The sequence below is a fragment of the Watersipora subatra genome, chromosome 4 (genome assembly GCF_963576615.1).
Source record: "Watersipora subatra chromosome 4, tzWatSuba1.1, whole genome shotgun sequence".
In the NCBI taxonomy this organism is placed as follows: Eukaryota; Metazoa; Bryozoa; class Gymnolaemata; order Cheilostomatida; family Watersiporidae; genus Watersipora; species Watersipora subatra.
In genome coordinates this window covers 25,264,784-25,288,164 of record NC_088711.1, presented here as the reverse complement: position 1 = coordinate 25,288,164, position 23,381 = coordinate 25,264,784, and the positions used below count along the sequence as shown (strand labels likewise).

At 36.6% G+C, this 23,381-nt stretch overlaps 2 protein-coding genes across 3 annotated transcripts in view; one reads left to right on the top strand and one right to left on the bottom strand.

Annotated features, from left to right (window-relative positions):
* Positions 1-22,005, top strand: part of LOC137393187 (RAB11-binding protein RELCH homolog) — a 48,847-nt gene extending 26,842 nt beyond the window's left edge. For both annotated transcript variants that reach the window (XM_068079631.1, XM_068079630.1), the window contains 9 exons: positions 532-655; positions 903-1,132; positions 1,937-2,036; positions 2,210-2,295; positions 2,421-2,484; positions 4,419-4,557; positions 17,642-17,758; positions 18,692-18,839; positions 21,552-22,005. In XM_068079631.1, coding sequence (XP_067935732.1) covers positions 532-655; positions 903-1,132; positions 1,937-2,036; positions 2,210-2,295; positions 2,421-2,484; positions 4,419-4,557; positions 17,642-17,758; positions 18,692-18,839; positions 21,552-21,714 — 1,171 coding nt within the window. In that variant the 3' untranslated portion in view covers positions 21,715-22,005. The remainder of the gene's footprint in view (positions 1-531; positions 656-902; positions 1,133-1,936; positions 2,037-2,209; positions 2,296-2,420; positions 2,485-4,418; positions 4,558-17,641; positions 17,759-18,691; positions 18,840-21,551) is intronic.
* Positions 4,844-15,390, bottom strand: LOC137392954 (uncharacterized). Its single transcript, XM_068079318.1, has 8 exons — positions 15,306-15,390; positions 13,514-13,643; positions 11,493-11,612; positions 11,103-11,340; positions 6,745-6,901; positions 6,486-6,650; positions 6,239-6,362; positions 4,844-4,988 (listed from the first exon to the last, which is right to left on the bottom strand). The coding sequence occupies exons 1-8, from the start codon at positions 15,388-15,390 to the stop codon at positions 4,844-4,846; spliced, it is 1,164 nt and encodes a 387-aa protein (XP_067935419.1).
* Positions 22,006-23,381: the final 1,376 nt, after the last annotated feature.

Here is a 23,381-nt window from a genome sequence, read left to right as displayed (position 1 = left end):
GCTTATTTGAGAAACACTAATTTAATATGCGTGGTTTTGATAGTATGAATTGTACATTGACCAGAAGCTTCTAGAATACATGTAGTTAATTGGAAGGTTAAGGAGGGTCAATCAATAGGTGGTAGAAATTGTGTAACAATGTTTTATTGTGTTAAGTTAGAGTTTTATATCTTTTCACTTTTCAATGAAAGATCTTTTTTCTACCCGCTTGTTCCATCAACCTACAAAGTTCTCCATTCCTGCAGAATAGAATACATAGTTAATTTTTTTGGTATGTGATGACAACTCCCATTTATAAAAATCTAGAAATTTTTAAATTGCTAGATAAAATAGAACAAAAGTTATGACAAAATTTTTGCTACTTATTGACTGACCCCCCTCTCCCCTGTATCTAGTTTAGATATAAGTTTTAGGAACTGTTATTGCCATTGCATAGCTGCCGGAAAGTCTTGTAATGGACTAACTAATAAATGCATTTGACACGTGACAGACCATGCATTTCCTAAGCACTCAATTATTGTGTTTTGACAGGTTTTCTCAATTATCCATGTTAGCATTATCTATCCAGCCAGATGAATACAGAGTCATCAGCTCCCTCGTACAATATGTCAAGGCCGTTTGTGCATTGCTCGGCAAACGTATCACAACTGATAAGGTTAGCTCATATGTCTATGTTGAGCCATAAAGCGGTTTTGTTGAACCATAGAGTGATTTCCAATAGCAAAGGCTGCTTGTCTATGCATCTTCTTGCACAAGACAGTAAGTATTGTTGCCGATATTGAAGCTGCAGTTAGTAATACATCAAAGAGTATGATATTCTTTTCTATTTTACAATTAACATGCCGAAGAGAAGAGCTTTGTAACAGTCACCATGTCTAGTTGCATCTTCTGCATCTTGCTAGGTTGAGCCGAAGTTCAACGAGCTCTTCAAGTATGAGGATCGGATAACTTCACATCATCACAAAGTCTACACGAGTGCGCTGCTTCCAATGCTCATATGCGGGGTCAAGGCCGCTTTCTATGAGTCCGCTAGCATCACTGAGCTCATCAGTTGTTTACACAAGCTCATAATTTCCATGGCTGAGGGGGAGGTTCCCATGCAGGCTCTCGATATGTCACTCACTCTCTTGCTGTCAGTCAAAACTGATAATTCTTATATTGTTCTTGAAATGCGTTCCTAGTGTAATAATCGCTTTATCATCCTTGCCTGTGTTTCAGTCCTATGTTTAGATAAAGTAATGGTATTTTGGCATTCTAGCAGAAATACCCAAAATTAATATTCTCAGGAATAGGTTCATAAAAAACTAGCTCTTTATCAATGAAGCAATAAGGAGCTGTCATGGCTGAGTACATTCCACCCTGAGAGGTAAGGAGAGGTGCGCACTCCACCCTCAGTAATAAGGGGATGTGTACATTTCATCCTCAGTAGTAAGGGGAGATGCTTCATCCTCAGTAGTAAGGGGAGATGCACATTTCCACTTTCAGTAATAAAGGAAGAAACACTTTCTACTTTCAGTAGTGAGGGGAGGTGCACATTCCACCTCCAGTGGTGAGGATAAGAGCACATTCAAAGTTTTGGATGATTACTGATCTAACAGCCTTTTATCTGCTAGTGAAAGCAAATTTATTTGAAAAAAGTATCTGTTAGCAACTTGATTAACTGGTCAAATTTTACTTAGAACTTGTATAGTGATAACTCATGGTAACTTGTTTTACAGTGATGACTCATAACTTGTTTTATACTTATAGTGATGGCTCATAACTTGTTTTATACTTATAGTGATGACTCATAACTTGTTTTATAGTGATGACTCATAACTTGTTTTATACTTATAGTGATGGCTCATAACTTGTTTTATAGTGATGACTCATAACTTGTTTTATAGTGACAACTAATAACTTGTTTTATAGTGATGACTCATAACTTGTTTTATAGTGATGATTCGGAGCTTGTGGAGCCAGTCATCGATTCTCTGGTGGAACTCTTGACAGAAAGCTCACCTATGGTCAAGATAAGCTGTTCCCATCTTTTGGAGGTAGCATTGTATCCCTAATATATACTTTGATCTAGTCACTTGCATGAAATTTTTGATTTCCATTGTTTGTTTGTTCAATATAGCGATATTACATTATTGACATAGCTGTCTATTGGAAGTAGGACACATCATGAGTACTTCATTGGCTTTTTGTTGGTCATTTATTTTTATAGATTTGCTGTAAGTCCACAAACTGCTCAACCATGATCTGCAGCAAAATCTTACCAGGCCTGGCTGTCTTGGCCAATTCTCCTCAAAGGTATGTCTTCTAAATATCAATCTATATCTAGCATTACAACCTTGTAATCTATGCATTTTTGTTGTTGCAATTTAGAAACTTACATAGAATGTGCTTAGCTTTAACCATCTGCCTTTATGTTGCAGTGAAGTGAAAGGATCAACTATATCAGCCTTTGGCAGTGTACTGGAAATAAGCTCTGAGAGAGAGGTTAGTTTATAAGTTGTTCTTAGTAATTTACAGGCGTATGTATGAAATGGTCATTTCAAGCTTCAAATCTGCTATATAGTCACATCTCTATTTAGGAAATTAAACTACATATTCCACTTTATATGTTGAAATTGTCATCTCTTTGATACAATAAAGCTTCATTATAATTTGTTTAATGTATCTTCCAGCTCAAAGTAACTATTCAGTATTTACTGCTGATAGTTGCATATAGCATTAAACTTTATGAAAAACAAATATTTTTCATAAAGTCTAAATAAATAACTCATTCAACTGGAAGACTTGATAACTAAAAATCAATAAAGTATTGATTAATGAAAAGAGGTTTTTATTGCTACTTTACCTAGTAGCTTTACCTACTTTACTTATTGCTACTTTACCTACTTTAGCTAGTAGGGAGCTAGGAAGTAGAGAGCTAGGTAGGTAGGGGGCTAGGAGTTAGGGAGCTAGGAGGTAGGGAGCTAGGAGGTAGGAGCTAGGAAGTAGGGAGCTAGAAGGAAGTGAGCTAGGAGGTAAAGAGCTAGGAGGTAGGGAGCTAGGAGGTAGGGAGCTAGGAGGTAGGGAGCTAGGAGGTAGGAGCTAGGAAGTAGGGAGCTAGGAGGAAGTGAGCTAGGAGGTAAAGAGCTAGGAGGTAGGGAGCTAGGAGGTAGGGAGCTAGTAGGTAGGGAGCTAGGAGGTAGGGAGCTAGGAGGTAGGAGCTAGGAGGTAGGAGCTAGGAAGTAGGGAGCTAGGAGGTAGGGAGCTAGGAGGTAGGGAGCTAGGAGGTAGGAGCTAGGAAGTAGGGAGCTAGGAGGAAGTGAGCTAGGAGGTAAAGAGCTAGGAGGTAGGGAGCTAGGAGGTAGGGAGCTAGGAGGTAGGGAGCTAGGAGGTAGGAGCTAGGAAGTAGGGAGCTAGGAGGAAGTGAGCTAGGAAGTAAAGAGCTAGGAGGTAGGGAGCTAGGAGGTAGGGAGCTAGTAGGTAGGGAGCTAGGAGGTAGGGAGCTAGGAGGTAGGAGCTAGGAGGTAGGAGCTAGGAAGTAGGGAGCTAGGAGGTAGGGAGCTAGGAAGTAGGGAGCTAGGAGGTAGGGAGCTAGGAAGTAGGGAGCTAGGAAGTAGGAGCTAGGAAGTAGGGAGCTAGGAGGTAGGGAGCTAGGAAGTAGGGAGCTAGGAACTAGGGAGCTAGGAGGTAGGGAGTTAGGAAGTAGGGAGCTAGGAAGTAGGGAGCTAGGAAGTAGGGAGCTAGGAGGTAGGGAGCTAGGAGGTAGGGAGCTAGGGGGCTAGGAAGGTAAAGTTGTAATCATACTTGACTTGCATATCTAGGTAAATGATCTGCTGGTGAGGGAAGTCTAGGAAAGCAGGTTGTTTTGCCCAACTTCATCTCCTGAATACACTGCCGATGTCTTCTGTCTGTTTCTGTGCAGACTTCTTATTTTTCTTTAGAGACTTGCCTCTCTGGTCATCAGCGATTCTGTAAATGCTCATCTTATTTCCCTCCCTATTCTGATTCAAACTGGTTCCCGATTTGTAATTTATTACAACTAGTTTATTGCATTACAATACATCGTGTATGCCGTAATGTATATATGCTTTAGATTGTAAATTCTGAAATGCAACCAGTTATGACTAGTATGTGGATATTCTTACATCATTTCCCAAGCCTTCTCATACTGATAAACAGTTATGTTGAAAAAACGAAAAACATTTTTTCCAGATTATTGCCACTATGATATGTGGAAATAAACATCTTTATAGTAGATTATCAAGTTACACTTGTTATGTTATAGAGGTAGATAAGTGAAATACAGAGAGTTTTACCCATCACCATGGCTACCAGTTATGTTTATTTACCATTTAACAATACTATACATCTAATACAGAGTTGAAAGGCAGCAATGTTGAACCCAAAGGAGCTGAGCTGTTTAACTTGTTTCCCCATAGGTAATGGATCGGGTCTACTCGGAGTTGCTGTCTCTCATCCAACATATTGAGAAGACTGGAGACATACTGATGTTGATGTCTATGATAAGCACGTTCAGCAGGATTGGACCAAATGTTGAGCCTCAGTTCAGAGAGGATGGTAAGCTTCTTGTAGCATCCATTAGTTTAATGTTGTGAAGTTAGTTCTTAGTCTAGGCGAGTTATAATTATAATTGTCTTTTACTTGTTGAGATGTTAAATCGGTTTAAATATTTTACTCATAGAGATATCAATTGATAGGCCTGTAGATACGCTGATGGTGTCTGCATGCTAATGATGCCATTCTTATAGTGTAATAATTCCATTGAAGTTAAAAGGAGACGTACTGCTACATACACAGTGTGAGTCCTGTGTGTGAGTCTCTATAGCTGACCAGCCGTGTCATTCTAAGTAGGCAGTGTGAATTCGCTGCTAGAGTTTTGAATGAGGGTCATGCTGCTGAGTTTATAAGGAGTGTTAAGAGCTCGGGCTATGCTGTATCTCTTGCTCGGGCAACAGCATATCTTTCTGCTCAGCTTTCTCAACTCTTTCCTGTGTATAGACATACGCTGAGTCACTTCAGTTAAATGCATTCAACTGGTATTATACATATGTACTGTACATACTGTATGTATGTACAGTATGACTTGAAGCTTGTAGCCTCTGGTTCAGTGTCATCAACTGTACAAGGAATATTGAAGACTCAATCGTGCTGTGTCAGTGTGTGAGAATTTGATTCAAAGCAACAATTGATTACTGTGTGTGCTGCTTCCTTAAGAGTCCTAATACATATGACAAGATTTTAAGTTGTCATTTTCAGTCCCACCCTCTAAGGTTATTGCGCTGTTGGAACCAATCATATTTATTACGGCGGTAGGGCGTTCACATAAAGGTAAAATTACACTTACTATTGGAATATTCTCATTTTCAGTTCAAACATTTTTAAGCATGCGAGCTTTCACTAGCAATAGAATTAGATAATCTACGAATGTGAACAACTTACAGCCAATCATGTGGTGTGTTATAACTACCAACTGTAGACGCCGGGTTACTAGCTCAGAACAAATATTGTGATGTCCGGATAAATACAAATGCATCTTTGTCCAGCTTTCTTTTAATGTTTTAGACATGCAAAGTGTATCATTGCTAGCAAAAACTGGTTTTTTATGGTAACATTGCCTATAAATTGTGAGAACATTCTAAGTATTAAATATCCAGTGAGAGTACTGCGTGTCCCAGTAAGTATATTTCCTGCCCGTACTGTAATAAGAACTCGTCTAAGTTGCTTTCTAAAAGCGTGAACTGCTCGACGCTGTTTTCTGAATGAATACTGAAGCTTTGTTTAGCTGACTGCACATCACATGGGTACTAGCATAGCCACAGAACATCAGTCCACCTTGTCACATGCACATCACATGGGTACTAGCATAGCCACCGAACATCTGTCTACCTTGTCACATGCATATCACATGGGTACTAGCATAGCCACAAAACATCAGTCCACCTTGTCACATGCACATCACATGGGTACTAGCATAGCCACAGAACATCAGTCCACCTTGTCACATGCACATCACATGGGTACTAGCATAGCCACAGAACATCAGTCCACCTTGTCACATGCACATCACATGGGTACTAGCATAGCCACAGAACATCAGTCCACCTTGTCACATGCACATCACATGGGTACTAGCATAGCCACAGAACATCAGTCCACCTTGTCACTCCTTTATACCTGTAGTCTTTAGAAACCAGTGGTTTAAAGGTGCTAGTAAATGTGCTGATATGGGAGTACTTGCCTGAATGCACTGCTGACAGCTGCAAGGATGGGAAGCTTTATAGCCATGGCAACAATCACAGGAAGATTATACAAAGGGTTTCCATCTATAAGCTCTGTGTGGAAATCCTGCAGAGTTGATATCCCTGCAAGCGTACAGTATGAGAGGCTGTAGTTGTCAGACAAGTACTGAAAACATATGGAAAAATATCTATAAGCAATTACTATCTGAAGTTCTTTTTACAACTGGATGTAGTTTAGTAATCTACCTGGATTCTGAATGGAGTCCTTGACATAGTTCACAAAGCGCTGAACAAGCCAGGCGACACGAGGCAAGTGAGCCAGCAAGTAGACCGTGCTGATGGAGTAGCTGATCCTCCAATACTCTCTGGTTGGTATGAGCAGACCGCCTGGGCTTGTCGAACCTTGCTTATCTGCATATACAAAAAGGAGTGGCGGTAGTCTCGGCTATTAGCTCATAATTGCCAAAGTATGAACTTACACAAATTCAATATCTAAACAACTCACAGAATTTCTTGGCTGTAAATATAAAGAGACCAAGCCATGTAAGTGTGGGGATAATACCAACGACGGCGACCTCGATCACAGGGTAGATCTTGGTCTCGAACAGTTGAAATCTTGCATCGAAATAACAGATCTCTGTACGATCTATGCCAAGCGGTTCCTAAAACAGATTGTAATGAGATGACAAATCTTAATTTTACAAAAGATTTTCTACATTCACAGTCAAACCTTTACATAAGAATTTAATTTGTTCCATGACTTGCTTCATATGTTGAAACTGTCATATGCTTGCCTAAATCCATATACATGTATATAATCCAAGTGTTTGTTGGTCTGTCATATGTCCAGTTATAGCTATTAAAATTCGCATGTTTAAACTACTAGGAATGAATTAACCACTCTGCAGCAGAACTGAACTTGGAAACACCGGTTTCGCAGACGAGCGAGTTAACCGCTTCGCACGTGGCCACATTGCCATACTGTGGAATACTTGTGGACATATTACAAATACCAATCTTTAATATATGTGTCCAGACGTACCCAAAATGCTATAAATATATGTATATATAGCATAAACTTAATTGAATTAATAGCACACAAAGAAATAACAAACGCCTTCATTTAAAAGTTAGAATGGTTCTTGTTGTATATGTTGATTAAAAAGGAAATTTTGGGTGCGAAAACATTTTGTATTACTTGTGCAATGTCGGGCATTCACCTAATATTTTTATAAGAATTCACTGAAATTTGTCTCCATTACACAGCCCAAAAGCCTATGATGACCCCTTAATAAATACTGTAGGTAATTACATAAAGTAATAAGACAATTGTATTATATAAGAAAGATATAAAACTACATTAATAGAGAAGAATCAATAGAACAAGATATTGTCCTGGAGACGGATGTAAGAAGGTCTTGTTGTGGTTGTTGTGGCAATGCAGGAGAGAGAGTTTAGAAGTAGGTTATGGTGATAGTGATTCGCGGAGTAACTTACCCTGACATGGACTACATCAGCTTTAAACTAACTTTCCTCACTTATCATATTACTTCTATATTTGGTATTTTATCTTTTATTTGTAATTTTCACCTTCAATCACTTCACTTTTACAAACAAAACAGGAATGTTTCTAGAAACGGGAAATTTCTATCGTATGTTTGAAATTCTTTCATATGTTAAGGTGACCATAAGTAGAAGTTTGACTGTATTTTTCACAAAACAATATCTAGTTGATGCTTACTACATCTTCCTGTTTGGACTTTTAAAGTTTTAATTGTATTTTGTCAGTCGTTATCCGATTCCATGTGGACGAGCGGCAGTTATACCTAATGCGCTCTAGTTCAGTATTTCGTTTCTGCCCAGAATTTATTTAGCTAATATAGTTTTAAAGTAGCTGAAAAAATTGCTATTGTATCTACACCTGTAGCTCCTGATCTCGCTGTGAGCATCGTGTGATATAGGAGTAATTTTGATATACAGTCATGTCTAACGTATGACCAGCTTAACCTATCAATTGTTCACCCTACATGGTAAAATTTGATCAGATACTCGATTCAGCAGCTTTGAAGTAGTTTCCAACGTACCATGTCCAAAGTTTGGAAATCAGTACATATGTGTGCAGTTTTTCTTCGCATAGCTTTCTTTTACTGATCTCATTTAATATTAAATGTTGTTTTCTATCTTGTCTTTCAAGTTTTAAATTATGGATATCAAAAAGCTAGTTAGATTGGTGATAGCGGTGAAACAAGGAAGAAGGCTAAGGTTTTCTCAGATTAAACGCAAGAGCTTATAAAAAAACAGTACCAAAGATCTTCACATCAATTTTTTGAAAATTTTTGACACCGTTGAGTAATTTTCTACATAAAAAATAAAGCTGCATTAGGAAGCCGAGATATATCTCTACTAGCTGTTATCTATTGTTTGCAATTAATCTCCGATGATATTACAGCCATTGTTCTGCTTTGCAATTTGTTAGAGCTTTCAATTTTTATTTCATTCTACATTTGAAAACGTGTTTTTATTTTATATTTATATTTACCAATCTTGCATAAAACTCATTACACTCATTGATATGTTTGCTACCGTTTGCAACCAAAACTAGCTTTTTATGTGCAATAGAAGTTACAAGCTTTAATTAATTGTAAGATCAGATTACCGCAATGATGCTATCAAACAATATGCTATAAATCTGCAAATTTATAGGTTATACGAGTATAATAATAATAGTAATCTATCACATGCTACAAATATGTATTCATGAACAAGTGACATAAGCGAACGATACTTATCTTACATGCAGAAACAGAAATTCACATTTTTTAAACTAAAATATTTGCATCGTTTGCTAGAATAGCTGCGTTCTGGCTGTTGCTTTTGATGGAAGGAACATCTTCCGATTATCCAATACCTTCCACAATGTCATCTGACCTCAACTCTTTTTTTGCACTGCTGAACTAGTCAATATTAGCGTTTAAACAATTTTTAGCAGATCGAGACTTTCACGTGTCGTATTTGGCACAAATGCAATGCATAAAAGTTTTGCTCACTAAACATAACCTCTGGCCCAAACTTGTAAACGGCTTTTTTATATATGTACATCGAAATATCAAGACCGCATTAAAGGTTGACTTGCAATAAAATTCACATTACAGTTATTTGGTATCTAAAGATTCACCATGTCTTACTCTGTTGTGTTGTAGGTGCCAAATATGTGGAAATGTGATCACAAGCTCTTAAAAGCTCAAAAACGAAAAGCCGCCGTAGATTGGAATCTCTTTATTTCGATGACGTAGCCATGAAATTTGGTTATTGTCTTGTCACGTGATGTTCTCACGTGAACTGAAAGGCCAATAAAAAGCTCAATATAAAACTCATCGTAGCACTGGTTTATGACAAACACTTCAAGTTTTACCGAAAACCCTGTGTCAAATATAGATGCTCGCTACTTTACAGTTTTGTTTCGGTTTGATCTAATTGGCAAGTCGTAATCTGATCATATGACCCAATACTTCGCAAATAATTTCTGCAGCACTTTTCGATTATCACAAGTGACCAACAGGCTCATCATGATTATCAGACAATGATATGTACTCCTTCAAGCTAAGGCTAAAAAATTGAACGAATTTTTACGGTAAGTTATAGGATATCACTGCTAAAAGTGACAGCATTACAATGACGATAAAACAGACGTGTAAAAACAATAGACATGGCTTTATTGAATGCGTGAAGTATATTTGTGAAAATATTTCGACGAATGAGGTTGCATGAAAGTGTAAACAGAAACCATCTCTCACAACTATGTCACATTTGAGCTGCTTTGGAAAGAGAATCCAAACTACGGCGGTCTTGTGTGGCTGCGATTTTCTGTTCATTTTTGAGCTTTTAAGAGCTTGTAATCACCTTTCCACATATTTTGCACCTACAACACAACAGAGTAAGACATGGTGAATCTTTTCATATCAAATAACTGTAATGTGAATTTTGTTGCAAGTCAACCTTTAAACAAGGAACACTATTACCCTGAGCCAGATAATAATTATTTCTATTGTGTAGCTTTCAAAGTTCATCTACCATCATACATTTAACCTGTTTCCATATATGTTCTTCGAAGTATCAAGACCGCGTTAAACAAGAAACTACTATTAGCCTGAGACAATTATTCCTTATTTCTCTGGTATTGCTTTTAAAGTTTTAACAAAAAAAAACAAAAAGCTTTGAAGTTGGACAATGAAAGAATTGATTGTTATTAATGTAAACGATTCATTATTAAAATGATTTTGTGAAAACCTTTTTACTGATCACTTGATATTATGGGTTCATAAACATCAAAGATAATCAAAGTGACGATAAAATAGAAGTGGCGTTCAAATAGAGGGTGACGCTCTATTTTTCAACCTTTCTCTCATAGTGGCGGTCAAATAAAGGTGGCGTTCAAATAGAGGTGGCGTTCAAATAGAGGTGGCGTTCAATTAGAGGTGGCGTTCAATTAGAGGTTTTACGGTAATTGCTTGAAGTATTTATCGTAAAGTTTTTATATTGTGGAGCGAATTAAACAAACTGAATTGCATTTGTATAATAAAGTTCATTCTAACATGGGAAGCTTTTGACATATGAAATAAAATGTACAAATGAAGTAACTTTATATGCTGTGGTTTGACTGATTTTTAGACATCTAGGAAAGGGCTTCAATATGTTCGTCTTAAATAATTTTATAAATTAACAGTAGAGACTAGTGTTCTCCAGTTAGTGAAGGTGTAATCCTCAACTTGGCAACATCGCTCCTAGAGACAACTTGCCTATACAGTATTTTATGTTGACCTAGTTTTAAATGTAGTTTAGACTGGTGTCATTAGGAGTAAGTACCTTTTGTTGTTTAATCGTCCAAAAGTAGTTCATGTTGAGGATGCTGAGGACTGCCAGCAAGAGAAGTGAGAGGAAGTGTGCTCGCTCCTTGCTGCTTTCTGAGTTCATCTTCATGGGGAAGACCAGCATGACAAATAGCTCTATCATAAGGTTGACGTTGAGCCAGACATTCAAGTGAGTCATGAGACCGATGCAAACATGATAAACTCGGCAGCTGATGTCAGACTGGAGCAGCACTCTGTAATTAGCAGCACCATTCATATGGTCAGAGAGTTGCCTGAACTGTTGATCTTTTATACAGTATCATAATTGATAGCTTATTGACTACATATAGCGATGCAATCAAGATTGGCAGCGCCTCTAGCTCTACTGCGTTAGTAGTCTACTTACTCATAAACAGTGTTGTGGCTGGTCAGTACATTTATCACCAAGTTTCCACCAAATACGTACAGGAGGAAAATGTCCATGATGGCTGCTAGGGATAAATAAACTCTGTATGTCATGATAAACCTGTAATGTACAACAAGAATTCTGTTATATTATCTATTACTGGTCGACTAAAATAAGAATTCAATTTTATTTTTTATTGGCTGATTAAAACATGAATTTTGTTTCATTCTTTGTTATTGGCCGGTTAAAAACTTGAATTCTGTCATATTCTTTTTTATTGGCTGACTAAAATCTATTGCAGCAACAATTATCATCTGGGTTAAAAATTATAGTCAGTTCTCATTGATATTCTCGTCTTACTAGGTATTTTTACCGCACATGCTGTTGTGTGCAGCAGATTAAAACTTTATTACAGAATGTAAACGTAGTGCAGACCGTAGATGCAATTTTGGCCTCGGTTGTTACTCACACCATCATTACTATAATAAGAGCCGGGTTTGTCTATCCATCTATCTGTTCGGAGCCATGCTAAAAGCGTTAGGAAAAATGATTGTCTTGCACAGGAAACGAGTTCAGAGCGTCAGATTCAAAGACAGGCATGCTACAACTACACCACCCGGTCGCCTTACTACTTCACGAAACAATTAGCCATATACTGATTACTCATCATGATCTTTCACAGTGCACGGGTCTGACAAGCGTACTAGTAGATATAATTCATGCCACAGATATCACACAAATCATAGATGTAACACCAATCATAGATGTAACACAAATTGTAAATGTAGCAAATACTGTTTAAAGCACATAAATTACATACTTTTTTATCATATGCTTCAATGCATCAGAGTCTTGGCTTTGGAATGAGCCATGGTTTGACATGGTGAGATAGACATTGGTTGGTGTTTTTAGGATTTACCCGGAGCTCTACTGCAGAAATGTTCAATGGTATAGGCTCGAAAATTGTGACGTAACAATTTTCATATTCGGCGTTGTGTGCTCTTACCACCTATTTTATTGCTTACCGCTTATATTTATCAACTACGATAATGACGCTAGTGGCAGGCGAAGGTAGGACAACTCCAGAGAACTAATGAAGATGACAAAGGAATCAGTGTCATTAGCTCTTCATGTACAGATTATTTCGATGTTAAATAACTCAGATTCCAAGCACCATACTATGTTTGCCCGATGATAATATGCACTAGCTCTCTCTTTTTATTGTGATGTTGAGGAGCATGAGTGAGACTAATTAATTTCAAGCATTGCATGATCTCCGAAAGTGTGATCAACATATAGTCCTAGAGCCACGCAACTGCGGGTCACAATTTAATCACAAGATGTGATTTCATTACCTTTATCAATGACAGTATATTTATTGAAGCATAATTAATTAACCCAGAACATGTGTTTGTATTGGTCTGGCGTTAGCACGGTCCCTGGGCATTGTTGATTATCTAGAATCCTAGTTTCTTATTAGCGCTCTCTGGGTTTAACAGCACTGATTGTCACAGAAAAGCGCAGCCTCAATGGCAGCGCAAGGGATCAACTACCTAAGGCTAAATAATAATTATGACATCACATAGTGGGAACCGCAACCAAGTGTTTTTTTATTGCAGGACATACTTTTGACACCCTATTTTTCATAGTTCTATTATTCTTTGTGTATTGAATATACACATTGTATTGTGTATTGTATACACATAGGCATGTAGGCTCATTCGAAAGCCAAGACTGATGTATTGAATTATATAATAAAAAAGTATATAACTTATGTGCTTTAAATGAATTACAGGTAAAAAAATTAAAAATTTTTTTGAACATATATGAAGATATGTGTTATTTCCTATTGATGTAGTGAAGCTATCACAAAAAAAACATATGTGCCAACTACTAGGTTTAGATGTTTTAATGGTTAAAAATAGTTGAGCACGCATACGCACTAGTCGATAGTTATCACATATGGGTTAGTTTCATCTTGGAGGCAAAGCATAAATGTATGAGGCGGGGTGATCACTTACGTGCTGCTCATGAGCATGGTGGAGATAATAACCAGTGCTCCAAAGGTTCCCATTAGCTCCAACACTGCATAGGGTATATACAACTCCATCACCCATTCTCCAAACTCAGCTGTCAGGTTTCCTTTAGCATCTGATGATATGCAAGTACTCTGTACATACACTTGAACTCAAGCTGTGCATACAACCCTAATGGAAAATGCATTTCCTTGGAACCAGTATTGATTCATTTGACAGCAATCGTCTTTCCTTGGAACCAGTATTGATTCATACACCAGCAATCATCTTTCAAAAGTTTACGAGAGACTTGAAACGATAAGCATTCGTTTACATAAATTGAGTGAATGTCTTGTAGTTGCACTTTGTCAAAGGGTCTTACAATTAATTCGTCCACCATTATTAGTCAACAATTATATGTAGCTGAGTCATAAGTTACTGCTGTTATGGTGGTATGTTTAAAATCAGGAAGATTGCCTCATGACTGACACTGCCATAAGAGAAAATATCACCGGAAATATCACACGGCTAGTGCTAGAACAGGTGTATACTACTACTGAACCGTTCGTGTAGAAAGCAAAGTGATGGGCGCCGTTGATTTTTTGTTTCTACGAATATATTTTCGATAATCACAAGTTATTTGTTCACAATCATGGCTGAAAAACCAAATTTTGATAACTAAAGGAAATAGTAAGCATAACAGTATCATGTTACTGCAACATAAATGAACATAGAAAGTTTAATAATTTATAATAAAGGATATCACCATCGCTCACTCTATTAAATTTATATAACTTTCTATGTGCAGAATGGGATATAACCATTTTCTTTTGTCGGAGTTATAACTGGAGGTTCTCAAGTCAGCAATATTTTTAATGTCAAGATTAAGGAATAAAAGGAGCCATTTGTATGTATGTTACAAATTAGTATTACACATTTTGCCTCTCATTAAGCCTGTGTGATATCTGAAGGTTTGTGGCAACTCCTAAACCATGACACTTCTTGTACAATCAACCAATTGCTAACATCCGGCTATCATTTTATCATAACACCACCACTATCAACTTTTAGTTTACTATTTTGATCTTGATTCTCTCAAGTCGTTACTGCAAATAACTGCAATTGAAACAATCTGGAGGAGAAAATTAGATGAAACATTATTTGATGAAGTTCTCATGAAGTATATAGCATTATATAAGGTCTGAGTTTATCCATTGCTGTATTTATGGCTGACTAGCTGAATGCTGCTGTAACAGACTTACAGTATACAACTTGGTGATTGTTACTTTATCTATGACCAGGGCTTATTTCCTCTAACTCAATCTATAGAAAAAGACAGTGTTTAACGTAAACGTTAACAAAGTATAATAGTAATAACAGTTTGACCATTTACTTAACTTCTGTCATCTATTCCATGGCACTAACATACTACATCCAATATCATATGTTTCAGTTTATGAACTTTCTGTTACCATACCCTACAATTCACCATACCAACTCCTCCGCAATACTGTTAGATTACCAATTTTAAAACACTCATGTTCAACTCATTCACTAATTCCTGATTTTCGTTCTTTGCATTTTTTTTTTCTTTTATCATATAATGGAAAACATCGTTTGGTTGATGATTACTAATGAATGCCAAATAAGAAGTTATACATACAATATACATGTACATACATAGAGTGTTATACATACAATATACATACATCATATGATCTGAACATAGGTTAGCCGAGGGAGTGCAAAGATAAAACTGATTGAATTTGCAAATGAAGCACTCAAGCTAGACACTTACATTCCTGGATATTGTTTGTACGACGCCAAGAGATGCTGCCGTCAAGTTCTGATGCTGCCGATTCTAAAAACCTTTGTATATCCATAGCCACTTTTTTACTTCTAAAGCAGAATGCGTCTTCACTCTATTAGATTTTATAATATACCGCGGAGCTGGAATTATTCATGTATCGTCGATCGATGGATTGATTTGTGAGAAGTTGTATAAATAGTTTACAATTAGAATGCCAACTGTAGGATTTCAGCTGCTTACCTGACATATTTCTAGCGCTGCCGTTGCTTTGCTTTATCTTCGAATTAGTTTCTCAAGACTTGTATGAAGCGAGTCAAATCAACGTTTAAGGTCGCTTCGCAGTTGGTAGTTACTAGGGCTGTACAGCTTCTCAAATGCGCTCAATATTGCCTCTTGTTTTTGCTGTTCCGACTAGAACCAGTTCAGGAGAAAAACGACCACATAGTTGTTACTTTACAGCGCAGCCTTTTGGGATTTTCATGCTAAAATGTTAGTCATAGCTAAAGATTTCTGGTGAAGTGCATTCATCAGGGTTACAAGTGCTTAAATTATTCCTTGGGAGAAAACAATATTAACTATGTAAATAATATTTCCCATGCCATTTTTGTACCTTCTACTAGTGAGAGCTTGGTGACGTACTAAGGCGGTATGGTTTAAAAGGGCGGCAGTGAGACATCGATCAAGAGGGCTTTTCGATGCATCTCTCTTAAAATACTGACAACACATTGACAGTCCCTTCTTAGATTCGATGGGCTGATAACCCAAATCGTCAATGTATGGATGCCGCAAGGAAACACTACGAATGGCTGATACTACAAAGTCTCGAGTTTGTTATTCCCACGTAAAACACGAAGTTACTCTGTTTCTATTTAGAATGCTCCACATGCTTTATAACCTTTCTAGGATTACACATCCAATCTTGTTTTTTGAGCATTTCTCAGGTCCTTGCTAAATTCCGGCATGCGTTTCATAATTATGTTGTTTCGTTTTGAGGTTGTGTAGACCAACGACCCTTTCGGGGTGCTTGATTACAGAAATGGTGTTTCAAACTATCTTTCTGCTAATCATAACCTGCTAGTTTAGTAAGCAATGAGACGAGAAACTTAAGTGAGAATTTTTTCAACTTTACATATCAATCCTACATTAAGGAGATCTACATATACGTAGAAAACAAATAATGTTTTCTTGTTGTTAAAAAGTTACAAGAATTCAGAAATCTTATGAAATCTCAAGTAACATTTTGCTACATGCGTTGAGCATGATATTTCATCTGAGCAAATGGCAAGAAAAGACTAAGATGATATGCACACGCTGCGTACTTACTGTAGCAACAACCTATGGCCAGTTTGGTTCCATTGATTGTTGGTATTGAATCTGCCTTAGATCTGCTTGCTGTTCTGAGATTTAGTGTTTTTATTTTAATTTACAGCTTTATACAATAAACCCTAGTTGATATTTTTGTTATTGTGTTTTGTACAAATATAAAAACCTTAATCATGTCTTAGTAAGCAGTAATTTTTAAGTGAAAATGTGCTTTGATTGTGAAAATTAGGTAATAAAATTGTTGAAACTTTCATTAGTAAAATTCGAGTAAACATCTGGTGAAATAGAATTGCTATTTGATGGACTGAAAATCCTTGAACTGGTGCATCCCTAGTGGAAGAGAGTGCGTGTCAGGAGTGTAACAAGTGTCAGCATATTGGCTTATCATTATTCCCTGTGGAGAATATCTTGTGATCTGCTAATTGTAGATATAAGTTGATTTGTAATAATTGGTGCTCATGCAATCTTGGCTGTTAGCTAACAAAGTATGACAGCTGAATGAGCTCTCTTTAGCTCTGGCAACTCTTTTTCATATCAAAGTTCTTCCTATTGGCACTCTCTAGGTGTAAGCTATGCATCATTCTATAAAACACTCTCAGGAAGATCTGTGGATATGTCTATAAAATATTCAGCAAGTTAACTACGAATAACTCTATTAAACACTCAAAATGATTTATAGAGGACTTTATAGAAACACCCAAAGTGTGAGCTATGGATAACTTTATAAAACACTCACGGCATGTCTATGAATGACTCTATGGAACACTCAAAGAGTGACAAAAACTGTAATTAGACTGTATTAGTATTGCTTCACACAGGAATAACATTATCCCGAAACCTTAGGCAACTCCTGAGTTATGTATAATGCAATAATGTAAACGATATCTTTCTTGTCACAGGCTCACAAACAACAACTGCTAAAAATGGGCTATTATCACTTAAGCTTGTAAATTATCTATCAATTGTGGAAGTAATCTAAATTGTGTGTTGTTATATTGTAGTTGTCCTTCCTCACCTTTTTAAGTGGTCAAGAGAAAACAACCAGTGTGGAGACACAATACGCAGACGAGATATTGCCCTCAAACTGATAGACGTGTACTGTGCACTTGCCTGCTGCTGTATCCTTCTTTAATCTTCTGACTCCATTTGTGCACATTGCAGTTCTGTCTCTGTTGTTTAGTATTAGTAGGGTTGCTGTTCACTTAGACTAATTCTCTCACTCTATAGAACCAGGCTTGCCAGCAAGTAACTTCTAAATTGTGAGGCTGGCCTGCTAGACCCCCAACTAGCTTGTATATCTGTGACAGAACTACCAGTCGTAGCTGTCTATTGTACCTATTTATGGCCAATGTACGATAGATATGTACAATAAAGTATTGTACATATCTATTGTACATTGTATTGTACCAATTGTACATTGTCTTGTATTTTATAGAAAAATCTGCGCTGCAGGTTTTTCTATAAAATAGAAAAAAAACTTTGAGTACAGAAAAATGATTTACGTTCATCGCTGCTCTGCATAAAATTAAATTTATTTTCGGGTGTTGCTTAAGTATTCCGAGATAAAAGAAAGTTTTTAGTTACATGACAAGTATTTCCTTGTATCACAAACTGAAACAATATTTGATGGTTATATGGCTATATATATTACTACTCTCAGTTGTCCTCTATACTGCATGAAAACTTGTAAACTCAATTTTCACATTGATTAAAGTTTTTAATACTTTGTTTAGTTTGATAATGAGAATAATGTCACAAGGTGAACACATGTTTGAAAGAGTGGTTCTCAAATCGATAGTCAGATGTGGCTCTATGAAATAATTGGCGTACATGCATGTAGTTATCCCTGATACCCGTTCGAGCATTGAATCATCTCATGCCTTTATTTCCTGTTCTGTGTTATATTTACTAGACTGTAATCAGACTAAACACGCGCTAGTAAAGCCTTATCCCCTCTTAAATATCCTCAACCCGGAGTGGTAGAAAGGTAGGCTCAGCAGAGATGGTTACACAGGCTAGCGCTATTTCTCTCCTTAATAGTTTACTACCAGTTGTATCTAGTCGCATTCTAAAGGAGTCCTTTCTACCTGGTGTCAAGGCTCTTCAGGTGGACCTCAAGGAACTGGCGCTCGAGGGATCCGCTCTTATACAGTCCATGATTAAAGACATGGAGTCTAAAATAGGAGAAGACAACTCCAAGTAAGTTGGTAGAGATTTCTACATTAAGCTTTCACATGGTTTAATATATGCCTTTGTTTTAATACTATAAATACATGTAACTAGTACTCTTGGAAGTCCCGTGCACTGTGAGAGATCGTCTTGAGTAATCAGTATGTGCGTAATTATCCCGGGATGTAGTACGGCGGCCGAGTAGTTTATTGATTAAAACGCTGGCCTGTAAAACGGTGGGTCCGAGTTCAAGTCTTGTGCAAGGCAATCTTTTTTACTAACGCTGATGCCGTAGCTTCGCACAGTCAGACGAACACAGTTCTTATTATAGTAAATACTACTGAATGCCAGAGGTTGTTGGGTAATAAAAACGTCTGAACAAAAAATTTATTTTTATTTAACATATACCACCTTTACACTTCTAACTTTTAAACTTCATATCAAGAAAAACCTGTTTTTGTGTGCAGTTCAAATGAATTAAGAGAAAAAATAAAGTAACTGTAAAGGTTTTAAAACTTTTTCTAACAACTGTAGTTTTTACATTTCATATCATAAAAGAAGTGTTTTGTTAAAATAAATTAGGAGGGAAAATAAAACTTTAAAGGTGTTTAAATGCAATTGTGAAATCATTAGCAAGTAATGGTTAAATTTAGTCTGTTTTGCTACGATTACAATGAAAAATTATTTGGTATACAATTATATGATTTTAGTTCATTTCAGTGGTGAGGCATCATAAGGCGAAAATATCGTATAGACGTATGGACTGGTATAAAAACCCATAGTAATTGTCTAATGCGATCACCTCTTGGTAAAATCATCAAAATCGTCATCATTAAAGAATAGTAACAAAACAATATGTTAACCTTAATAACTATAGTTACCTACAATAACTTTAGTGCATTTTGTGGTTATGATCTGCAAGCAGATGTAACATTACTATGTACAACATGCAGAGTTCTTACCTTCAAGACAGATGTGTAATATAAACGCTGAATCTAACTTACGGTAAATGAATTTAGCTTACTAAACACATACTTGAAGGAGGTTTTAGTATGTATTTTAGTAAACTTCAAAGTAAAGTTTAATCACTTATTGGTTTGCGAATCCAATTTTACCATAACGGATAACGCTGTACTGAGAACTGAGCGGCGAAATAGCTTATCAACATTGTTGTTATTTCGTTGTAATCAGTAACAATTACCAAATTTTAATATCATTTGACGGGAAAAAATCGCCCTAGTATTGCGAGGACGAAAAAGCATCGCGTTTCATAGTTAGGTGAAAAATATTTTATGACAGTGGCATCGTAACCCATGGGGCCAATATATCAATTATTACGTCATTTAGCGTGTGCAATCGAGAAAAGGGTCTATGGTATGTCATCAGAGCGATGAAATTGTATGGACTGTGTAGCTCAGTGGTTAAATGCGTGGTTAGAAACCTTCCTTTGCAATCTCCGTGAGTTCAAATCCAGAGCATTGCATGCTTTTCATTCCAGGGTTTTAATAGCTGTAACTGTACAGACATCTGAACAGATAATGACAGACTTTGAGATTTATATATTATAGTAAAGATTACCTGAAGTATTTATCATTAAGTTTTTGATTTGTGTAACAAATTAAGCAAAATACGTAGTATTCTTTAAAAAATAACTTCAACACACAACTGCTCTTGTCATACAAAGGAGGTTTGACCTTGAGGTCATCGACTGATCTCACCAGCTGTATGCAAGTTTAGTCACTAGTACAAAACTGACAGCTGTACTCTGGGTTATTGTAAGAGATACCATTGTATTCTTACATACCAGTTCATGCTTGATCTTCAGACCATTGCAATACTTCACAAACTAAGCCTAGTGTTTTATACGTATATGTTCTGAGTAGTTTATATTTTACAATCTTATCATACTTTTGCTCAATTTTCAGTTTCTATAAAATTCGCTGTTAGTATTGCTGATAGGGTTGTTTATTCTCCAACCAATATCGACACGGCGTGTTGATTAGAACACTTAGTAATAGTTTACATTTTTTTCAATTAAGACATCCTGTTGAACCGAGGCTATTAGGGAAATTTGTAGCCATTTCACTACATGCTTGTGAGCAAAGTTAAGTTGCAGTTATGTGAAGTAGTTCTAGGAAGTAGTTCTATGAAGCAGTTCTATGAAGTCGTTCTATGAAATAGTTCCGCGAAGTATGTAGTTTTATGAGTAGTTCTATGAAGTGGTTCTATTAGTCATTTTGATTTACTCAATTGTTTTTTGTTAGTTTATTCTGTTTTTAAATATACATGTATATTTACTTTTTTAACGATTTATTGTTCATAAATACGTCAGATACTACAGTAGTTCTGTTGCTTATGTTACTAGAGTGCACAAATCTATATATATATTTCTCGAAGTATGTCCGTGTGTCCTATGTCCTATGTCTGTCTGCATGCCGGCTATAGCTATTATTAGAATAGCCTAGCTGGGCAACAATGCTGATGCAATGTCAATGCCTACCGGCATTTGAAGCTTACTAACTAGGTTAGTGGAATTTTCCATTGGCAATGTGCCAGGCAATTTGGCAATGGCCTGCCACTTGCTGGAGAGTTGCCTGCCAGCAGGTGGTAAGCAAATCTCATCACTTCTCATTGTTTATAAGCTGATTTTTAATACCCGGGCAACGCCGGGAGGCACAGCTAATATGCTTATAATGCTCAGCTGCCAGAGTACTAATGAAATGTTGCTTTCTCATGTTGCAGCAATAGCAGGTTGGGAGCACAAAGTGTGCACACTCAGGCTATCGGTGCTGCTGTTCCTCCAGGCTCTCCTTTGTCTCCCCGTAACAGCAAGGGCATGCTCAACAAGTTTATGGAGAAGTCAGCGCCCACTAAAATGTCTAGTCTATTTTCTAAACGTAAATAGTCACAGACTGTTTTTATTACGTATACTTTGATATTTACATGTATGATATTTATCACGTCGTCTTAACTCACTCAGCTTGCCCGAGCCTCTCACGCAGGCTCTATGAATCTTTGTCTACATTTTATGGCATGTCAATAGAATTTATACATGATTTTAATTGTCGACAATGTATTTATTATAAGGAAAAATGAAGTTCTGCAAGCGGCCATTTTAAATTATGGTTTCAGTGTCGAGCTGTATTTTTTTTCTACTGTTTTTTGAGACATCAATTGCTCTAATCCAGGTGCTTGATAGAGTCATACAATCTTCTATAAATTCATAGTTTGATTTAATACATTTCTTTCTTTACTCAGCTTCTAGAAAGTTCCTGCTAGTATTTACTAATAATTTATATATACATGATAATCAGAGGTCTGAGGATATCAGCGCTTATACAAAGACAGGCCCGTACTCCTGAACCAGCTATACATTTTTTGTCATATCAAGTGGTATTTTTAGCCTCGAAAAACTTTAGCTATGAAAAGCTTTGATATCAGCTCACTCATATCGTTCATTCTGCCGAAAATCTTATAGCCGGAAATATCTATATAAAAACATTGATAATACATAATTTCGCGATTTCCAAATTTGTTTAATTTTTGATTTAGGAAGGATTAAAAGAACAAATGTTAACAGCAACCTAAACGTATTTCTGCCAGTAAAGTTCTTCAATATCGGGCTTCAGATATTTCTGATAACAATATTTATATATTAGAGAATGGGTGTCTGCGTTTTGGTAAAACTACGAAAACGATAGCATTTTTTTGTTGCATCTGGTTTCACTAAAATAAAAAATATTCAACATGGCTTTTGTTTTTCAAATGCATTGATTCTTGTGTAGAACTTTCTGCTGATTTCAAAAAAACTTGACTATGACAGAAACTAGCTTTTATGACAAAAATATTGAGTGTACATCAGCAAAGACTTTTTGACATGAATTAACTCCATCAGAACAAGCAAAAAATTCCATAGTAAAACAGTTAGCAAAGGACAAGAATATATCAAACAGCTACTACTGAGAATCCATGTAATCCGGTGCCACCTGTGCATGGGTTAGACCAAATGTAACTAAAGCATTAACCCCATTCAAGTGGGGAAGGTGAACTAGATGCCCTTATAGAACATAGAACAACAGCTGTAAAAGCTCTGAGCTATCCTTCGTTTTTCATGACGCCATTTTTATCGTTGTCGGCCATCTTTATAGACAGTTTTATCGTTAAAAACACGAAGCTTTTGCAATGAATTTTTGAAAACGATGCTTTTGTTTGCATTCTTTTTGTTCTAGTATCAAAACAACACCAAAAAGTACTATTAAATAAAAGAATAAACAATTGTTTTCTACAAATATGGCGACTTTTTCGTGAACGAGTGCATGCATACCTGCCAACTCTCACGCATTGGGCGTGAGACTAACGCAATCACCAGATTTTTGTCCCATTTTCCACAATTTTATATATATTATCATTGATACATCAATTGCCCCAAAACCAAATCTCGAGCATTGCCTCACTCTTGGGTTGGCAGGCCTGAGTGCATGTGCAAATGGCTTTATGACGTAAAAAAACGATGAATAAGAGTGACACTGCACCGTGACAGCATCTACTGGTCAAGGGCAAACATACATATCT